Here is a 20,786-nt window from a genome sequence, read left to right as displayed (position 1 = left end):
CTTTATTGGTATGGGAAACATGTTTACATTGCCAAAGCAAGTGAAATAGATAAACAAACTAAAGTGAAATAAACAATAAAAAATGAACAGCAAACATTACAATAAAGACATTTCAAATGTCATATCATGTTTACATACAGTGTTGTAATGATGTGCAAATAGTGAATGTACAAAAGGGTAAATAAATACAAATAAATATGGGTTGTATTTAAAATGTAGTTTGTTCTTCACTGGTTGCTCTTTTCTTGTGGCAACAGGTCACAAATCTTGCTGCTGTGGTGGCACACTATGGTGTTTCACCCACTAGATATGGGAGATTATCAAAATTTGATTTGTTTTCAAATTATTTGTGGATCTGTGTAATCTGAGGGAAATATGTGTCTCTAATATGGTCATACATTTGGTAGGAGGTTAGAAAGTGCAGATCAGTTTCCACCTAATTTTGTGGGCAGTGTGAACATAGCCTGTATTCTCTTGAGAGCCAGGTCTGCCTTTGGCGGCCTTTCTCAATAGCAAGGCTCACTGAGTATATACATAGTTAAAGATTTCCTTAATTTTGGGTCAGTCACAGCGGTCAGGTATTCTGCCACTGTGTACTCTCTGTTTTGGCCCAAATAGCATTCTGGTTTAATCTGTTTTTTGTAAATTCTTTCCAATGTGTAATTATCTTTCGTTTTCTAATGATTTGGTTGGGTCTAATTCTGTTGCTCTCCTGGGGCTCTGTGGTATCTGTTTGTGAACAGAGCCCCAGGACCAGCTTGCTTAGGGGACTCTTCTCCAGTTGTTATGGAAGGTTTGGGAATCGCTTCCTTTTAGGTGGATGCAGAATTTTACATCTCTTTTCTGGATTTTGATCATTCTGCTCTGCATGCATTATTTGGTGTTTAACGTTGTACACGGAGGAGTCTCAATTTGGTGTTTGTCCCATTTTGTGAATTCTTGGTTGGTAAGCGGACACCAGACCTTTAAAAGCAATGGGTTCTATAACTGATTCAAGTATTTTTAGCCAGATCCTAATTGCTATGTCGAAATGTATATTCCTTTCGATGGCATAGAGTTCCCTTCTTGCATTGTCTCTCCCGACGTTCACAGCTTTGTGAAAGTTACCTGTGGCGCTGATGTTTAGGCCGAGGTATGTATCTTTTTTTGTGTGCTGTAGGGCAACGTTGTCTAGATGGAATTTGTATTCGTGGTCCTGGCAAATGGACCTTTTATGGAACAGCATTATTTTTGTCTTACTGAGATTCACTGTCAGGGCCCATGTCTGGCAGAATCTGCGTAGAATTTCTAGGTGTTGCTGTAGGCCCTCCTTGGTTGGTGACAGAAGTACCAGATCATCAGCAAAAAGTAGACAATTGACTTCAGATTCTACTAGGGTGAGGTCTGGTGCTGCAGACTGTTCTAGTGCCCCCGCCAATTCGTTGATATATATGTTGAAGAGGGTGGGGCTGAAGCTGCATCCCTGTCTCACCCCCGACCCTGTGTGAAGAAATGTGTGTTTTTTACCAATTTTAACCACACACTTGTGTACATGAATTGTATAATGTCATATGTTTGTCCCCCAACACTACTTTCCATCAATTTGTATAACAGGCCCTCATGTCAAATTGAAAGCTTTTTTGAATTCGTCAAGGCATGAGAAAACTTTGTTTGTAAATTAGGGTGTGCAATTTCTCTCAATTTCTCTCTCCCCCTATCCCCCCTCTCTCTTTCTCTATGTGTTCTGATTAGATAATGAACTCTACTGTATCTGTCCCATTGATCCACTGTGTTGCCTGATAACCTTCCCATCAGCAAGGTAACATCCCCCCCGAGGCTTAGGGCAGAGCTGTGTGCGTTTATGTATGCGTGTGTGTGTATGTGTGTGCGTGTATATGTGTGTGTATGTGTGTGTGCGTGTGAGTGTGCGTGTGTGTGTGCGTGTGTGTGGCCGAGGGCAGAGAAGGCAGGGCAGGTCATCTGTTCAATGACCAGGAGTATTTGTAATATCTGATTAGAGTATTGGATTCTCGTTAGGAGAGAGCAGTCAAGCTGGCCCACAATCAGCCTAGCAGTACAGAAAACAGAACTGCCTCTATAAAGACATCAGGCAAGATGGTAATATGTGACGGATCACCTCCAGGTAGGCAGATGTTCAGTTTTTTCAGAGCATTAAAAGTTGTATGTGACTGTGTTTAAAATGTTATCTAACACAGCACTGTTTCACTAAGTATGTATATTAGTCTTTGTTTGTCTGTTGATGTAAACCCGTTCTTGTCGTTTATTCCAGTGAAAACATCCTAATACTCCAAATCCATGTTAGCAGACGGTCAACAGTGACCACACAGCAGACGATCAACAGTGACCACACAGCAGACGATCAACAGTGACCACACAGCAGACGGTCAACAGTGACCACACAGCAGACGATCAACAGTGACCACACAGCAGACGATCAACAGTGACCACACAGCAGACGATCAACAGTGACCACACAGCAGACGGTCAACAGTGACCACACAGCAGACGGTCAACAGTGACCACACAGCAGACGGTCAACAGTGACCACACAGCAGACGGTCAACAGTGACCACACAGCAGACGGTCAACAGTGACCACACAGCAGACGGTCAACAGTGACCACACAGCAGACGGTCAACAGTGACCACACAGCAGACGGTCAACAGTGACCTCACAGCAGACGGTCAACAGTGACCACACAGCAGACGGTCAACAGTGACCACACAGCAGACGGTCAACAGTGACCACACAGCAGGCGGTCAACAGTGACCACAGAGCAGATGATCAACAGTGACCACACAGCAGACGGTCAACAGTGACCACACAGCAGATGCACAACTCATAGACACAGAGCAACAACTGATAAGCTAGTCAACAATTAGACATATGGATAAACAAGCAAAGAAACGTGCACACACGCTCGTGCACACACAGATTGATCGGTGAGTCAATGTACACATCCTCACCAGCAGCCTCACCTCTCTACCACTCTGAGGAGGTATTAAAATATACCTAAAAAAGAATGAACTTCTGATACATATTTTAAGTCTGTTATAAGTGACGTTAGGGCTTCTTTGATGTTTGGCATTTTTGAAAGCCAATAAGAGAAATACAAGCTTTATCAAGCAGAATTCAAAAGTCCATGACCCTTTGGAGTCAAACTTCAACCCTGGAGATTTACTTCTGAAGATATATTCATTATATTATAATATGTTTTGTAAGAAATATAGCAGACAAAAACACAACATTAGACTCAACAACCCAATATGAGCATCTTGCTCAAATGACAGCCTGTCTATCACTCTGAAGTCAAATAAAAAATGCATTAGCACTTTTTTACAGCTTTTAACTAGACCAGACAACCAATAACAGCAATCTGCTTGACTGACAGCCAGTGTGTAAACAAAACCAAAGTGAATAGAGGCACCGCCTTACCTTGTCTGACGTCCCTGGGGGCTATGGCGATGGCATTGTTATGGTGCAGCTCTGTGACGCAGCAATCCTCAGGTAACAGTGATCCGTTGTTATGGGGTGTTGACGGGAGAAGAGGTACAGGCTGAGCCACGACCACATTGTTGTTAGGACACACACACCCCGTCTGCGTAACTCTGCAACCGTCACCGTCAGCAGTATCACCGTCTCCATGACGACCATTGCGCAGGCACTCCTCAAACCATCGGCAGAGTACTCCACAGGTAAACTGGCTGGAGTTCTCATTGTTGATTAGCAAAACCTCAACCAGCCGGAGTTCTAGCGTTTCCTTGGTTACAGGCGGTTCATCAGGTGACGGTAGTCTCGACAGGCATAGCTCAACAAAGTTCTTGTCGAACTGCAAAAATGAATAAGGTCCTTCCGATTCTAATTGGCTGCCGCAAAGGTCTATCACATCCTGAGTTGATGTCTGTAGATCCAGCGGGCAGCTCTGATTGGCTAGATGATGGTCGAGGGGGAGGAGCATGGGGGAGTGTGATTGACAGATGGAGGGGTGACGGGTGAATCGGAGATAGAGGGAATACTTGGTGGGATCGGGGTTCTCCAACGACCAGGAACAGCCCGGCACCCGGGACGGGAACAGCTCTCTCAGAGAGAAAGATCCATACAGTACCCCTGCTACCAGGCTGGAGCACTGGGAGGGGAGGCTGCCCCCCTCTGCCTCCCCGGGAGAGACGCCACTGACAGCCCCATAGGCAGCGGCCAGGGTAGAAAGAGGAGCTAGAGCTAGAGGAACTAGAGCAGCCACGGCCCAGGCCACACCGAGGAGGGACGACAGCACACACAGACACACCCCGCCAGTAGTGTTCATCCTATGTCATTCGTCCTGCAGAAAAAGAGATAGGGAGGCAGGAAGGGAGAGAGGTAGAGAGAGAGTGAGAGAGATATAGAGAACAGAGGGAGAGATGTAGAGAGTGGGAAGGAGAGAGGCAGAAATGGGGAGAGGAGAAGGAAGAGAGAACAGTCAGTACTTTTGAGAAAGCAGAAATCAATTCCAAAACAATGTCTGGCAGAATGAGAATGCGATATACCAATATCAGTCTCAATTCTCTCTCTTCACATGTTCTCTCCCTCACAGTCTCTCTCCCACATATTCTCTCCTCACAATCGCTCTCCCACATATTCTCTCCTCACAGTCTTTCTCCCTCAGTCTCTCTCCCCTCACATTTCTCTCCCTCACATTCTCTCTCCCTCACAGTCTCTCTCCCCTCAGAGTCTAATAATAACAAAGTTTATGGTTCCGTCATGAAGGTCGCTCTGACACACACACACACACACACACTCACTCACCCTCTCCCCTGGCGGGCTGGATTAAAGGGGCTGATGACTTGGCTGTTGAGACGTGAACAGTGTACCCCACTCCACACAGCCCTGCTGGGGCAGACTCACCCCTCCAGACAGACACAAACACACATCCTGCCGAGTGTCTTGCCTAAAGCGATGGGGCAAACCATTACCCCCGCCGTCACAGTGAGGGTCTGCCACCAGCCTGATCTTTACACATACATGCTTACACTCACATACACACACAAACACGCACACAAACATGTTCACACACACATACATACAGTAATATTGATCCAATAAGGGCCACAAAAAAGCTAAAGAAAATCAATCGTTCATTCATATTTTATTCAGTTTTACCTCACGTTCACTTCTAAGAGGCTTTCAAATGCCTCAGCATGGACATGAAGATTTAATGGCAGAAACACTGAGCGAGCTCTATCGACTGGTGTACGCTCAACTCAATTAACCTCATGATAACATGCACACACACTCCAAACCAGTCTGTCTCCCTCATGATGGAACTGTGAGTTTAACTCATTATGAGTAAAGCCTTCTGATGTTGACTGTTTCTACCCACTCATATTTTTTTACCTTTATTTAAGTAGGCAAGTCCGTTAAGAACAAATTCTTATTTACAATGACGGCCTAGGAACAGTGGGTTAACTGCCTTGTTCAAGGCCAGAACGGCAGATTTTTAACTTGTCAGCTGGTGGATTCGATCGAGCAACCTTTCAGTTACTGTCCCAATGCTCTAACCACTAGGCTACCTGCTGCCCCATATGAGTATGATCAGTAGGCTGGCAGAATTATCATATAATCATGTAACAGTCAATTAGGGGAAATAATCGTGAACTCAAAATAATAATAATATGATGTGGCTGGTGACACTTCGCTTCTTGAAAGTCCAATATCTTGAAAACATATCTGCTGACATGCACAAACATTTGGGACTGTATCCCAACTAGTGTTGCACGGTAAACCAAACACTGGTACTTTTTTGATACTAGAACATGAAAAATGGTTTGGTTCTGGATTTTTGCTTACTTTTGGTACTTGTGTCTCACGGATCAAGCCTGTCTATCAGCGCAGCTGATGTCCCCCATGGAGTGCACCCTGCCTGCTCCACTTAGCCTGCACTGGGAGTCTGGGCTGCATCATCTTTAACTCCCCAGTCATGCTGCACAGAATTTAACACTCTTGAATAATGCGATACGGCATTTAGAATGTTGAAACTGTTCATTACTATTCTCAAAATAATGTCCATGACACATGAAGATACCTGAACCTTCCAGCTTCGTAGACTTTCCTTGATAGATTACAGCTGAAACTAACATCAACTCACTAACTTCGTAGTTTGTTTGTGATATTATGCTAAACATAATGCAAAATATACTGATTTAAAACCTGATTGCCACTAAAAACTTTATCCAGTCACTTAATCGGTCTCCCTCACATCTCTCCCTCAGCCAAAGATTATATTGCCTCAGCAAATTGAGGACTCTGACAGGCTGCACCACTCCTGGCTTGTGAATGACAGTCATTACTGGTTAAAGAGACAGCGCACACTTTTATAAAATAAGCTACATCAATGCAAATGTTGTTGATCAGTACAATAAAATGGAGGGAAACAGCCCCATGAAATCATACAAAACAAGCTCAATAACTCAATGCATGCACACATTCCTAGGCTACATCTTGATTTACCCAGTTATCAATAGAGATTTACCATTCAAATAAATGATTACCATTATTTTGTTTGTAGTTAGATTGGTAAAAACAAAGTCAAATTGATTGTATAATTGGTTCATAAATGCATACATGGCTGCCTCTGAAGGATTCTGACATAAAACATTTCAAATGTAATAATATTGAACCTTAAAGATGCCAAATGATTGAACAGAGCATTAGCTGAGTTTATCTGTCTGGATCAAGTGCCATTCTGTGACTTTGGCTAATATGCCTTCTTTTTTTGCTGTGGTATCGTTTTGGTATCATTTTGGTATCGAATAAACGTGATGGTATTGAATATCGTAATACTAAACCTGGTATCGTAATCAAAGTCAAAATTCTGGTATTGTGACAACATGACTAATGAGGCATATTTTACTCAATAGCAGTTTAACATTTTTACATACAGTTGGTCATCATTTTACAAGCAGAACGGCACAGATGGGAGGAAAAGCTTAATTTAAAAAATGTCCATGCAGTCAAATGTTTTTGTTTATTAGCAAATGGTGTCACCAAAGCTACGGTATGTTAGTAGCTCATTTTGAAAGATGCATTATGTTGCTTTACATGCTCATGATCATCATAGCTCTAATGATCACACTCAGCTCTGATGGTTAACAGTACAGTCTACACATACACACCACTCATAACATTGAGAGAGAGAGAGAGAGAGAGAGAGAGAGAGCGAGAGAGAGAGAGAGAGAGAGAGAGAGAGAGAGAGAGAGAGAGAACAGAAGGACACAGAAACAGGTTGTTATTGTAATGCATACTGTACACTTAGGTTATCGTTCTAATACAACCTGCTCATGGATTAATGGATAGTGGCCACACTAAAAGAGATCAGATCTTTCTAACCAGGTGTAAATGGTCCATTATGATCCACTGTGGGTAACCACCTTTGGAAGGGGACAAGGACAGATATCACTGCCAAGTGTCAGAGCACCAACTCATTAAATATAATGGGAAATGTGAGACAGAGGAGAAAAGAGAGAGAAAGAGAGAGAGACAAAGAAAGAGACAGAGGGGTTCATTTCATGACTGCTGCTTATCTTCATACACTGATGCCTTTTCCATTAAGAGCTGGCAGAGAACTGCTTTACTCTGGGTAACAATAGGTCTAGTACTGGCCAAGCGTAGACACACACACGCACACCCACGGCATATCTATTTCAGGGTGTAGGACAGTTATGGGAAGCTGCCCCATGCAAATACTACAGAGAATTCAATTACACAGAGCCCAGTGAATCAAAAATGAGATAGCTAGATAAATGAGCGGTGTTGAAAAACATTTTTGTCAAATATTTCCCTTTTCTGCCTTATCAAAAAAATATTGTGCAATGTCGTGTGTGTGTGTACGTGCATATTATATGTGCATGACCGTGTGTGTGTGTGTGTGTGTGCTTTTCTCTTCATTCTCTGATGAAAGCGCTGCTATAAGAGGCTGAGAGGCTAAAGGCCACTTTAAGAAACTGAAGGGCTGATGGTAAGAGGCTGAGGGCCAGGGTTAGAGCACTATGTCAAGAGTCTCCACACAAAGGACTGTGACCACGAGAGACTGTGAGGAGGGTACAGCTAGTCTTCACTAATGAGTCTCACAAAGACATGAAAGGAAAAGAGGGAGAGAGTGAGGGAGGGGAAAAAGATGGAAGGTAGGCAGGGAGAGGGCTAGGACTGGAGAGGGAGAGAGAAAGAGAGAGAGAGAGAGAGAGAAGAGTGTTGGGGTGGAGAGATGAAGAGAGAGGACAGGGTCAGGGGTGGGGAAGGAGTGGAGGGGGAAAGGAGAGGTGAGAAATACTGTAGATCAGATGAATAGATAGATGGAGAGGGGGTTAAAGAGGTTTAGAGTGGGGTAGAGGGGGAAAGAGGGGGATTAGTTTAAAAAATATATATATATTTAACCTTTATTTAATTAGGCAAGTCAGTCAATAACAAATTCTTATTTACAATGACGGCCTACCCCGGCCAAACCCGGACGACGCTGGGCCAATTGTACGCCACCCTATGGGTCTCTTGCACTGAGATGCAGTGCCTTAGAACGCTGCGCCACTCAAGTAGAGGGGGTAAAGGGGGGAGAAGGAAGATAGAAAGGGGGTAGAGGGGGGATAGCTGGACAAAGCATAGAGATAGTATGACAACAGAGAAAATCATACGTTCCTTCAATATTTCTGCTGTATAATGTACACTGCTCAAAAAAATAAAGGGAACACTTAAACAACACATCCTAGATCTTAATGAAATAAATAATCTTATTAAATACTTTTTTCTTTACATAGTTGAATGTGCTGACAACAAAATCACACAAAAATAATCAATGGAAATCCAATTTATCAACCCATGGATGTCTGGATTTGGAGTCACACTCAACATTAAAGTGGAAAACCACACTACAGGCTGATCCAACTTTGATGTAATGTCCTTAAAACAAGTAAAAATGAGGCTCAGTAGTGTGTGTGGCCTCCACGTGCATGTATGACCTCCCTACAACACCTGCTCCTGATGAGGTGGCAGATGGTCTCCTGAGGGATCTCCTCCCAGACCTGGACTAAAGCATCCGCCAACTGCTGGACAGTCTGTGGTGCAACGTGGCGTTGGTGGATGGAGCGAGACATGATGTCCCAGATGTGCTCAATTGGATTCAGGTCTGGGGAACGGGCGGGCCAGTCCATAGCATCAATGCCTTCCTTTTGCAGGAACTGCTGACACACTCCAGCCACATGAGGTCTAGCATTGTCTTGCATTAGGAGGAACCCAGGGCCAACCGCACCAGCATATGGTCTCACAAGGGGTCTGAGGATCTCATCTCGGTACCTAATGGCAGTCAGGCTACCTCTGGCGAGCACATGGAGGGCTGTGCGGCCCCCCAAAGAAATGCCGCCCCACACCATGACTGACCCACCACCAAACCGGTCTTGCTGGAGGATGTTGCAGGCAGCAGAACATTCTCCACGGCGTCTCCAGACTCTGTCACGTCTGTCACGTGCTCAGTGTGAACCTGCTTTCATCTGTGAAGAGCACAGGGCGCCAGTGGCGAATTTGCCAATCTTGGTGTTCTCTGGCAAATGCCAAACATCCTGCACGGTGTTGGGCTGTAAGCACAACCCCCACCTGTGGATGTCGGGCCCTCATACCACCCTCATGGAGTCTGTTTCTGACCGTTTGAGCAGACACATGCACATTTGTGGCCCGCTGGAGGTCATTTTGCAGGGCTCTGGCAGTGCTCCTCCTGCTCCTCCTTGCACAAAGGAGGAGGTAGCGGTCCTGCTGCTGGGTGTTGCCCTCCTACGGCCTCCTCCACGTCTCCTGAAGTACTGGCCTGTCTCCTGGTAGCGCCTCCATGCTCTGGACACTACGCTGACAGACACAGCAAACCTTCTTGCCACAGCTCACATTGATGTGCCATCCTGGATGAGCTGCACTACCTGAGCCACTTGTGTGGGTTGTAGACTCCGTCTCATGCTACCACTAGAGTGAAAGCACCGCCAGCATTCAAAAGTGACCAAAACATCAGCCAGGAAGCATAGGAACTGAGAAGTGGTCTGTGGTCACCACCTGCTGAACCACTCCTTTATTAATTTACACCTGTTGTCTATTCCATTTGCACAACAGCATGTGAAATTTATTGTCAATCAGTGTTGCTTCCTAAGTGGACAGTTTGATTTCACAGAAGTGTGACTGACTTGGAGTTACATTGTGTTGTTTAAGTGTTCCCTTTATTTTTTTGAGCAGTGTATAAGGCAAAGTTACTGAAGTGAAATATCCCCAGCTGATTGTTGCTTTGGCTGAACTGTACAACACGTCCCTAGTGCCGGAAACAATGTGCATTGACATTTCCCGAAAGTATTTAGAATACAAAAGCCGTCAATATCAGCCACCCACAGCTCAGATCCCTCTCTCATTCTGTCGTTCTCTTCCTCTTCCTCAGTGAAGAAATGTTCTAAGCAGGAGATCACACAGGTAAGAACAGAGACTAAGGAAAAAGAAAGTGACAGAAAGAGACAAAACAAACACAACCCACAGCTGCTTTCACTTATTAGCAGGGAATTCTTGCTTTGAAATGCACAGCTACAACCAGCGCGGAGTAACCATGGCAACTTCTTTTTTTTTTAGGCTTACCTCATGGGCTTTCATATGTGTGGCGGCCTAGGAAAACCCCTTCACATCGTAACATTTTGACTTTTAGATTTTTGAAACGAACAAACTATCCCAAATCCAGTTATCTTTAAATCACTGAAATATCATTATCAGAACCCGAGTTATGAGCTTTTAAAGTTGACTTCAGTCGACTTGAAGTAAAAAAAGAGAAAACATTTGTATTATTTTAAAACAGCAACTGCTGGTATGGTTTACATTAAATAATAATTACTGTAACTAATTATTATATTGTACAATACTAGATACAGTGCCTTGCAAAAGTATTCATATCCCTTGAATTTCTTCACATTTTATTGTATTACAAAGTGGGATTAAAACAGATTTCATTGTTATGTTTTGTCAACAAATCTACACAAATCTACTCTGTAATGTCAAATTGAAGAACAATTGTAACATTTCTTTAAGATGAATACAAATTTGATATATAGTCGTTGCATACATTAAGTATTCAGCCTCTTTGTTGAGGGAAGTCTAAATTAGTTCAAGAGGAAAATTTGCCTCAACAAATCCTAGAAATTACAAGGACTCTGTGTGAAATATTAGGGGTTGATATGATTTTTGAATGACTAACCCTTCCTCTGTCCCCCATACATACAACAAATGTAAGGTCCCTCAGTCAAGTCTTGAATTTCAAGCACACATTCAACTACAACGACCAGGGAGCTTTTTGAAAGCCTCATAAAGAAGGGCAGTGACTGGTAGATGAGTAACAATATCAAATCAGACATTGAATATCTCTTTAAGCATGGTCAAGTGAATAATTATGCCGGGGATTATATATTAAACCACCCAGACACATAACAAATCCTGCAGGACAGGAATGAAACTGCTCAGGGATGTTGCCATAAGGTCACTGGGGATTTTTAAAACAGTTACAGAGTTCAATGGCATTGTAATGACTCCACAATAATGACTTAATTTACATAGTGAAAAGAAGAATACAAATATTCCAAAACATGCATCTTGTATGCAACAAGACACTAAAGTAATACAACAACAAAAATAAACACGGCAACGGAATACCCTTTTTGGATAAAATACAAAGCCTTATGTTTGGGGCAAATCCAACACAACACATCACTGAGCAACTGCCTCCTTATTTTCAAGCATGGTGGTGACTGCATCATAGTATGGGTGTATGCTTGACATCGGCAAACACTGGGGAGTTTTTTCAGGGTAAAAAAATAACTAGCTAAGCACAGGCAAAATCCTAGAGGAAGACCTGTTTCAGTCTGCTATACAGGGCCACTGGGAGAGGAATTCAACTTTCGTTAAGATAATAATAAGACAAATCTACACTGGAGTTCCTGAGTGGCCAAGTTACAGTTTTGAATTAAATCTGCTTTAGAATCTATGGCAATACTTGAAAATTGCTGTCTAGCCATGATCCCCAACATCTTGACAGAGCTTGAAGAATTATGAAAAGAATGGGCTAATATTGCACAATCCAGGTGTGTAAAGCTCTTATCAATTTACCCAAGAAAACTCAAAGGTGTTTCTAACATGTATTGACTCATGACTCTGAATACTTATGCAAGGACTATATTTCAGTTATTTATTTATATCACTCTTTAAAAAAAAAAAGTATTCAATTTTGACATTACAGAGTATTTTGTGTAGATATGTTGACAAAAAATTACAATTAAATCAATTTTAATCCCACTTGGTTACACAATAAAACGTGGAGAAATCCAAGAGGCATGAATCCTTTTGCAAGGCTCTTTACATATATTTGAATTGAAGCCAAAGTAATGTAAATTTCACTGTGATTATGAACAGTCAACAACAAATCCTTAAAAAGAAAAACAGTAAAGAAACATCTGTTTGATTTGACTATGTACAATACAACACATATACATAATTGATATTCAGCTTGCAGGAATGGGTACTGGAACGAGTTACCGACGTCGCCATGGCCAGGAGGAACAATCTCATCTACTGAGAGATGAGATAAAATCAGTTTTTCATAGAGGCATAGTAAAAAACAATACAAATACTCACAACATAAACATACTGTGTAACTGATCAGAGGACAGTAAAATAGTACAGTACAATTGTGCAAAAGCAAATAAAGTGATTCGGTAGTGTCATCTGTTGACTGTGACCTGGTGTTGTTGAAGGCCCAGATGCAAATGGCCAAGAAGGATTTAATTCATATTAATATTAATGAATGTGACTCTCTCTCTCTGACAAACAAACACAAAGAGAACTCTAAAACACAAACAAAAACGGCAAGGTCATCGTTCTTACCTTAGCAGAGTTCTTCATGGTGACGACCACCTTGGATCCAGTGCTGGACAACAGATCCATGGGCAAGCCCATTCCCTTCACTATCTTACCCCGAGGGAAGAAAACATGTTTCAGTGCTTTAACAGTCTTATTCATTTGGGTCCACAAGAAAGTGAATTGTCATGGAGACCCAAATGTTTTAAACACACACACACACGCACACACACACAAACAAAAAGGTCGCTCTTCCTCTTCAAACCACCGTGTTTATATCATGTCTATCTTAATTAATTCACATTAACTTGTTTGCTAGCTAACTTTTTGTGGGATACAGTGATGAAAAATACCACAGATGATGAAATAGTCAGTGAAACATTTAGGCTAAAATAAGCTGTAGTAGCTTGTCTTCAAACTGGTCTTCAATAGTACTGTCACTCCAACAGCACTGGCTATAGACTACCATGAACAAAGACAGAGTAGATGCAGGTAATGAAGGCCTGAGTTTATAAAGTCTAGCTAATGCATTGTGTACTTAACTAGCTAGCTAACTAGCTTAACATACCTTGCTTGCTCCTCGTTGAAGATCCTCTATCATCTCTCCATCCATGATGAGGTGACAGACGATTGTTGGGAACACTCGTAAAATAATCCTTCCTTACAGGTCATTCAGAGCATACTGTCAGCTTCGCTCAAAGTAATGACAACTAACAAGGAGGCTAGCTAAATAAAACAGCTAGAACCACTGCTATTTAGAAATCAAAACTGCGACAGTAGATGGGAGGGGTTGGGGCTAGCTGAAGGATGCAACTAAAAACAAACAAAAGATAACTATTGTAAAATATACTGTGTCCCAAAAATGTACACTACCGGTCAAAAGTTTAAGAACACCTACTCATTCAAGGGTTTTCTTTATTTTAACTATTGCCTACACTGTATAATACTAGTGAAGACATCAAAAATATGAAATAACACATATGGAATCATGTAGTAAGCAAAAAAGGGTTAAACAAATCAAAATATATTTTATATTTGAGATTCTTCAAATAGCCACCGTTTGCCTTGATGACAGCTTCGTACACTCTTGGCATTCTCTGAACCAGCTTCACCTGGAATGAGTTCCCACATATGCTGAGCACTTGTTGGCTGCTTTTCACTCTGCGGTCGGACTCATCCCAAACCATCTCAATTTGGTTGAGGTTGGGGGATTGTGGAGGCCAGGTCATCTGATGCAGCACTCCATCACTCTCTTTCTTGGAAAAATAGCCCTTACACAGCCTGGAGGTGTGTTGGGTCATTGTCCTGTTGAAAAACAAATGATAGTCCCACTAAGCCCAAATAAGATGGGATGGCATATCGCTGCAGAACGCTGTGGTAGCCATGCTGGTTAATTGTGCCTTGAATTCTAAATAAATCACAGACGGTGTCAACAGTAAAGCACCCCCACACCATCACACCTCCTCTTCCATTCTTCACGGTGGTTAATACACATGCGGAGATCATCCGTTCACGCACACCGCGTCTCACAAAGACATGGCGGTTGGATCCAAAAATCTCCAATTTGGACTCCAGACCAAAGGACAAATTTCCAACGGTCTAATGTCCATTGCTCGTATTTCTTGGCCCAAGCAAGTCTCTTCTTAATATTGGTGTCCTTTAGTAGTGGTTTCTTTGCAGCAATTCAACCATTAAGGCCTGATTAATACAGTCTCCTTTGAACAGTTGATGTTGAGATGTGTCTGTTACTTAAACTATGTGACGCATTTATTTGGGCTGCAGCAGAGGTAACTCTGGGTCTTCCATTCCTGTGGTGGCCCTCATGAGAGCCAGTTTCATCATAGCGCTTAATGTTTTTTGTGACTGCACTTCAAGACATTTTCAAATTGCAGGGAATCTCAACGCTGTGTGTTACAGGGAAGACATCCTCCTCTCTCATGTGGTACCCTTCCTGCAGGCTCATCCTGACATGACCCTCCAGCATGACAATGCCACCAGCCATACTGCTCGTTCTGTGGGTGACCTCCTGCAAGACAGGAATGTCAGTGTTCTTCAATGGCCAGCGAAGAGCCCGGATCTCAATCCCATCGAGCACATCTGGGACCTGTTGGATCGGAGGGTGAGGGCTAGGGCCATTCCCCCCAGTAATGTCAGGGAACTTACAGGTGCCTTGGTGGAAGAGTGGAGTAACATCTCACAGCAAGAACTGGCAAATCTGGTGCAGTCCATGAGGAGGAGATGCACTGCAGTACTTAATGCAGTTGGTGGCCACACCAGATACTGACTGTTACTTTTGATTTTGACCCCCCCCCTTTTGTTCAGCGACACATTTTTCAATTTCTGTTAGGCATATGTCTGTGGAACTTGTTCAGTTTATGTCTCAGTTGTTGAACCGTGTTATGTTCATAAAAATATTTACACATGTTAAGTTTGCTGAAAATATAAGCTTTTTTTGCTGAGTTTAGTATGTATAAGCTGGAAGTAGAAGCCTAAGAGTTGTTGTCCAATGTCACACCCTGGCCATAGAGAGCCCTTGGGGTTCTCTATGGTGGTTTATGTCAAGGCGTGACTAGGGGGGTTTTCTAGTATTTGTTTATCTATGTTGGTGTATTAGTGTGGTTCCCAATTAGAGGCAGCTGTTTATTGTAGTCTCTAATTGGGGATCATACTTAAGTGGTTCATTGTTCCCACCTGCTTTGTGGGATATTGTTTTGTGTGAGTGCATTCAGTACCACGGCTTTCACGTTTCGTTGTTTGTTTATTGGTTTTCGGAAGTTTCACTTTAAATAAAGATGTGGAACTCAACTCACGCTGCGCCTTGGTCCACTCTGTATGACGAACGTGACATCCAATCATTATTAGGGGAAAATAAAAAAGGAAAATATATTTAAAACATTTGCTAAAACATTATGGGGGATTGGAAATGATGCAGACAATTACATTGATGGAAGCCACAATCTATCTGCAATATTAAGGCTGATCTACCTCATAAAAAACGATAATTCATGACTAACTAGAAAAAGGGAAGACTGTGTGTGTGCATGCACTCCTTCTCACCTGTGCACTCGTTCACAGCCCCTCAAATATTAAAAGCAGTGGATTGGTGTAACTGTATTGGTAGACAATTCATCTACTCCTATCCAATGCTTTTACGTCTGTGAGGGAAATGAAGGAGAGTATTTTTCGTAACTTTTGTAAAGGTACATAAAGGTAACAGCACTCACTGTAACCCCTAGTTTCCGGTTTACACATCATCTCCCAACGTTCTCTGACATGAATGAATGTTGAGTACTGACTTGTAACATGGGTGACCTGGCTGATCCAATATCATAGACAGTGAGACAGACCTGCCATGCAGCTCCGACTTTATTTACATTAGACAACACGTCGCACATGTTTTTAATTGAGAAATACTGTACTAAACATCATAGTTAGTGTAAAATTGCGCAACTAAAACTAACAAGCCTACTTGATTGTTGCCCATTGTGGCCGGTTTTGAAGGCATTTCAAATCCAACTGTATTTGTCACAGGTGCCAAATACAAACCTTACAGTGAAATGCTTACTTACATATTTTTTAAAGAAAAATAAGCATTAGGTAAAAATTAGATAAGGAAAAAATAAAAATAACAAACAATTAAAGAGCAGCAGTAAATTAACAGTAGCGAGTCTACATACAGCGGGTACCGGTACAGAGTCACTGCGCGGGGGCACAGTTTAGTCAAGGTAATTGAGGTAATATGTCGATGTAGGTAGAGTTAAAGTGACTATGCATAGATAATAAACAGAGAGTAGCAGCAGTGTAAAAGATGGGGGGGGGTAACAATGCAAATATTCTGGGTAGCCATTTGATTAGCTGTTCAGGAGTCTCATGGCTTGGGGGTAAAAGCTGTTAAGAAGCCTTTTGGACCTAGACTTGGCGCTCCGGTACCGCTTGCCGTGCGGTAGCAGAGAGAACAGTCTATGACTAGGGTGGCTGGAGTCTTTGACAATTTTTAAGCCTTCCTCTGACACCTCCTCTTGGTATAGAGGTCCTGGATGGCAGGGAACTTGGCCCCAGTGATGTACTGGGCCGTATGCACTACCCTCTGTGAGTACGGCCCAGTACCCGACGTCCTATGGACATGGACAGACGTTCGATTTCGAAGTCAATCTTGAGCGACCTGCCTGGCATCAAGGAACATTAAACAAAGCGGGGATGTCTTCTCTGATACACAGTGACACACACACACGCATACTGACAAACACACACAGACGTAGAGTGTTCCATCGATACAGTAACAAACTGTCCTCACCACAGACAGACAGACAGACAGACAGACAGACAGACAGACAGACAGACAGACAGACAGACAGACAGACAGACAGACAGACAGACAGACAGACAGACAGACAGACAGACAGACAGACAGACAGAAGACAGACAGACAGACAGACAGACAGACAGACAGACAGACAGACAGACAGACAGACAGACAGACAGACAGACAGACAGACAGACAGACAGACAGACAGACAGACAGACAGACAGACGACAGACAGAAGACAGACAGAATAGATAGATAGATAGATAGATAGATAGATAGATAGATAGATAGATAGATAGATAGATAGATAGATAGATAGAGAACAAAGGCAGGGCTTGTAAGAGGCTGAGGGTATCAGTGTGTTTGAAACATGTCTGAATCTAATAGAAGGAGATCACAGGGTGACAACGGGATGAGGACCCACTGACACATCTCAAACTGGGAGGAGTGGAGAGAGATGAGATGAGAGGAGATGAGAGGAAAACAGAAGAGGAGGAGAAAAAAAGAGAGTGAGGGCGAGTAGGATGTAGTAATAGGGATGTCATCGTAGACTGGGTTGAGAGGAAAGATGAGGGGAGAGAGAACGAGAGAAGGTTGATTAGCAGTAAGGAGAGGTCAGATGAGAAAGAGATAGGAGGTTGATTAGCAGTGAGGAGAGGTCAGATGAGAGGAGAGAGAGAGGAGGTTGATTAGCAGTGAGGAGAGGTCAGATGAGAGGAGAGAGAGAAGTTTGATTAGCAGTGAGGAGAGGTCAGATGAGAGGAGTTCGATTAGCAGTGAGGAGAGGTCAGATGAGAGGAGAGAGAGAGAGAGGAGTTTGATTAGCAGTGAGGAGAGGTCAGATGAGAGGAGAGAGAGAGGAGTTTGATTAGCAGTGAGGAGAGGTCAGATGAGAAAGAGAGAGGAGGTTGATTAGCAGTGAGGAGAGGTCAGATGAGAGGAGAGAGAGAGGAGGTTGATTAGCAGTGAGGAGAGGTCAGATGAGAGGAGAGAGAGAGGAGTTTGATTAGCAGTGAGGAGAGGTCAGATGAGAAAGAGAGAGGAGGTTGATTAGCAGTGAGGAGAGGTCAGATGAGAGGAGAGAGAGGAGGTTGATTAGCAGTGAGGAGAGGTCAGATGAGAGGAGAGAGAGAGGAGTTTGATTAGCAGTGAGGAGAGGTCAGATGAGAGGAGTTTGATTAGCAGTGAGGAGAGGTCAGATGAGAGGAGAGAGAGAGGAGGTTGATTAGCAGTGAGGAGAGGTCAGATGAGAGAGAGAGGAGTTTGATTAGCAGTGAGGAGAGGTCAGATGAGAGTAGAGAGAGAGAGGAGTTTGATTAGCAGTGAGGAGAGGTCAGAAGAGAGGAGAGAGAGAGAGGAGTTTGATTAGCAGTAAGGAGAGGTCAGATGAGAGGAGAGAGAGAGGAGGTTGATTAGCAGTGAGGAGAGGTCAGATGAGAGGAGAGAGAGAGGAGTTTGATTAGCAGTGAGGAGAGGTGAGAGGAGAGAGAGAGGAGTTTGATTAGCAGTGAGGAGAGGTCAGATGAGAGGAGAAAGGGAGGAGGTTAATGAGGAGTGAGGAGATGGACAGAAAGGGAGAAGAGGAGTGCATGAAGGAAGTGGGATGTCATCTAAAACTGGGAATAATGGATAAGAAAAAAAGGAAATGAGAGGAGAGAGGGGAGAGAGGGAAAAGAGGAGGAAGAGGATGATAATGTTCACCAGCAGTATTATCAACCAAGCATTGTGACAGAGACATTCTGCATGAAAATGTCACCCCCTGTCATCTCTCTCTCGTCCAGCCTCCTCCCTCCTCTATCTTACCCCATTTCCATCCACACCAACCTAACTTTATCGTCATGGGGACAAGCAGCTAAAATGTCACCAGCTGCCAGCTGAGGTAGCAGAGTGTGTTTGTGCCAAATGCCACCCTATTCCAGTAATCCCTTTACAGTGCACTACTTTTGACCAGAGTCATATGGTCTCTGGTTCAAAATAAGTGCACTACATTGGCAATATGGGGCATTTGGAACACAGTTAGTATACAAGGAGGAAATAGCATAGTGATAAAAAAAATACCCTAGTGTAATACTGTACCCCTATGTTAAACCCTAGTCAAATACTGTACCAAAATGTATTACCCTAGTCTAATAATGTACCACTATATATTACCCTAGTCAAATACTGTATCACTATGTTATACCCTAGTCTATTACTGTATTACTATGTAATACCCTAGTCTAATACTGTATTACTATGTTATACCCTAGTCTATTACTGTATCACTATGTTATACCCTAGTCTAATACTGTATCACTATGTTATACCCTAATCTAATACTGTATCACTATGTTATATCCTAGTCTAATACTGTATCACTATGTTATACCCTAGTCTATTACTGTATCACTATGTTATACCCTAATCTAATACTGTATCACTATGTTATATCCTAGTCTAATACTGTATCACTATGTTATACCCTAGTCTATTACTGTATCACTATGTTATACCCTAGTCTATTACTGTATTACTATGTTATATCCTAGTCTATTACTGTATCACTATGTTATACCCTAGTCTATTACTGTATCACTATGTTATACCCTAGTCTAATACTGTATCACTATGTTATACCCTAGTCTAATACTGTATCACTATGTTATATCCTAGTCTAATACTGTATCACTATGTTATACCCTAGTCTATTACTGTATCACTATGTTATACCCTAGTCTATTACTGTATCACTATGTTATACCCTAGTCTATTACTGTATCACTATGTTATACCCTAGTCTAATACTGTATTACTATGTTATACCCTAGTCTAATACTGTATCACTATGTTATACCCTAGTCTATTACTGTATTACTATGTTATATCCTAGTCTAATACTGTATTACTATGTTATACCCTAGTCTATTACTGTATCACTATGTTATATCCTAGTCTAATACTGTATTACTATGTAATACCCTAGTCTAATACTGTATCACTATGTTATACCCTAGTCTATTACTGTATCACTATGTTATACCCTAGTCTATTACTGTATTACTATGTTATATCCTAGTCTATTACTGTATTACTATGTTATATCCTAGTCTATTACTGTATCACTATGTTATACCCTAGTCTATTACTGTATTACTATGTTATATCCTAGTCTAATACTGTATCCCCATGTTATACCCTAGTCTATTACTGTATCACTATGTTATACCCTAGTCTATTACTGTATCACTATGTTATACCCTAGTCTATTACTGTATCCCCATGTTATACCCTAGTCTATTACTGTATCACCATGTTATACCCTAGTCTATTACTGTATCACTATGTTATACCCTAGTCTATTACTGTATCACTATGTTATACCCTAGTCTATTACTGTATCACTATGTTATACCCTAGTCTATTACTGTATCACTATGTTATACCCTAGTCTAATACTGTATCACTATGTTATACCCTAGTCAAATACTGTATCACTATGTTATACCCTAGTCTATTACTGTATCACTATGTTATACCCTAGTCTATTACTGTATTACCATGTTATACCCTAGTCTATTACTGTATCACTATGTTATATCCTAGTCTATTACTGTATCAC

General features: G+C 42.2%; 1 protein-coding gene across 2 annotated transcripts in view; it reads right to left on the bottom strand.

The window, feature by feature from the left end:
* Positions 1-20,786, bottom strand: part of adgrb2 (adhesion G protein-coupled receptor B2) — a 470,244-nt gene that overhangs the window by 311,203 nt on the left and 138,255 nt on the right. For both annotated transcript variants that reach the window (XM_029732443.1, XM_029732444.1), the window contains exon 3: positions 3,436-4,318. In XM_029732443.1, coding sequence (XP_029588303.1) covers positions 3,436-4,303 — 868 coding nt within the window. In that variant the 5' untranslated portion in view covers positions 4,304-4,318. The remainder of the gene's footprint in view (positions 1-3,435; positions 4,319-20,786) is intronic.

This window comes from Salmo trutta, chromosome 34 (genome assembly GCF_901001165.1).
Source record: "Salmo trutta chromosome 34, fSalTru1.1, whole genome shotgun sequence".
Taxonomy (NCBI): Eukaryota; Metazoa; Chordata; class Actinopteri; order Salmoniformes; family Salmonidae; genus Salmo; species Salmo trutta.
The sequence above is the reverse complement of the archived record's forward strand: the minus strand, read 5'-3'. Positions and strand labels throughout refer to the sequence as shown.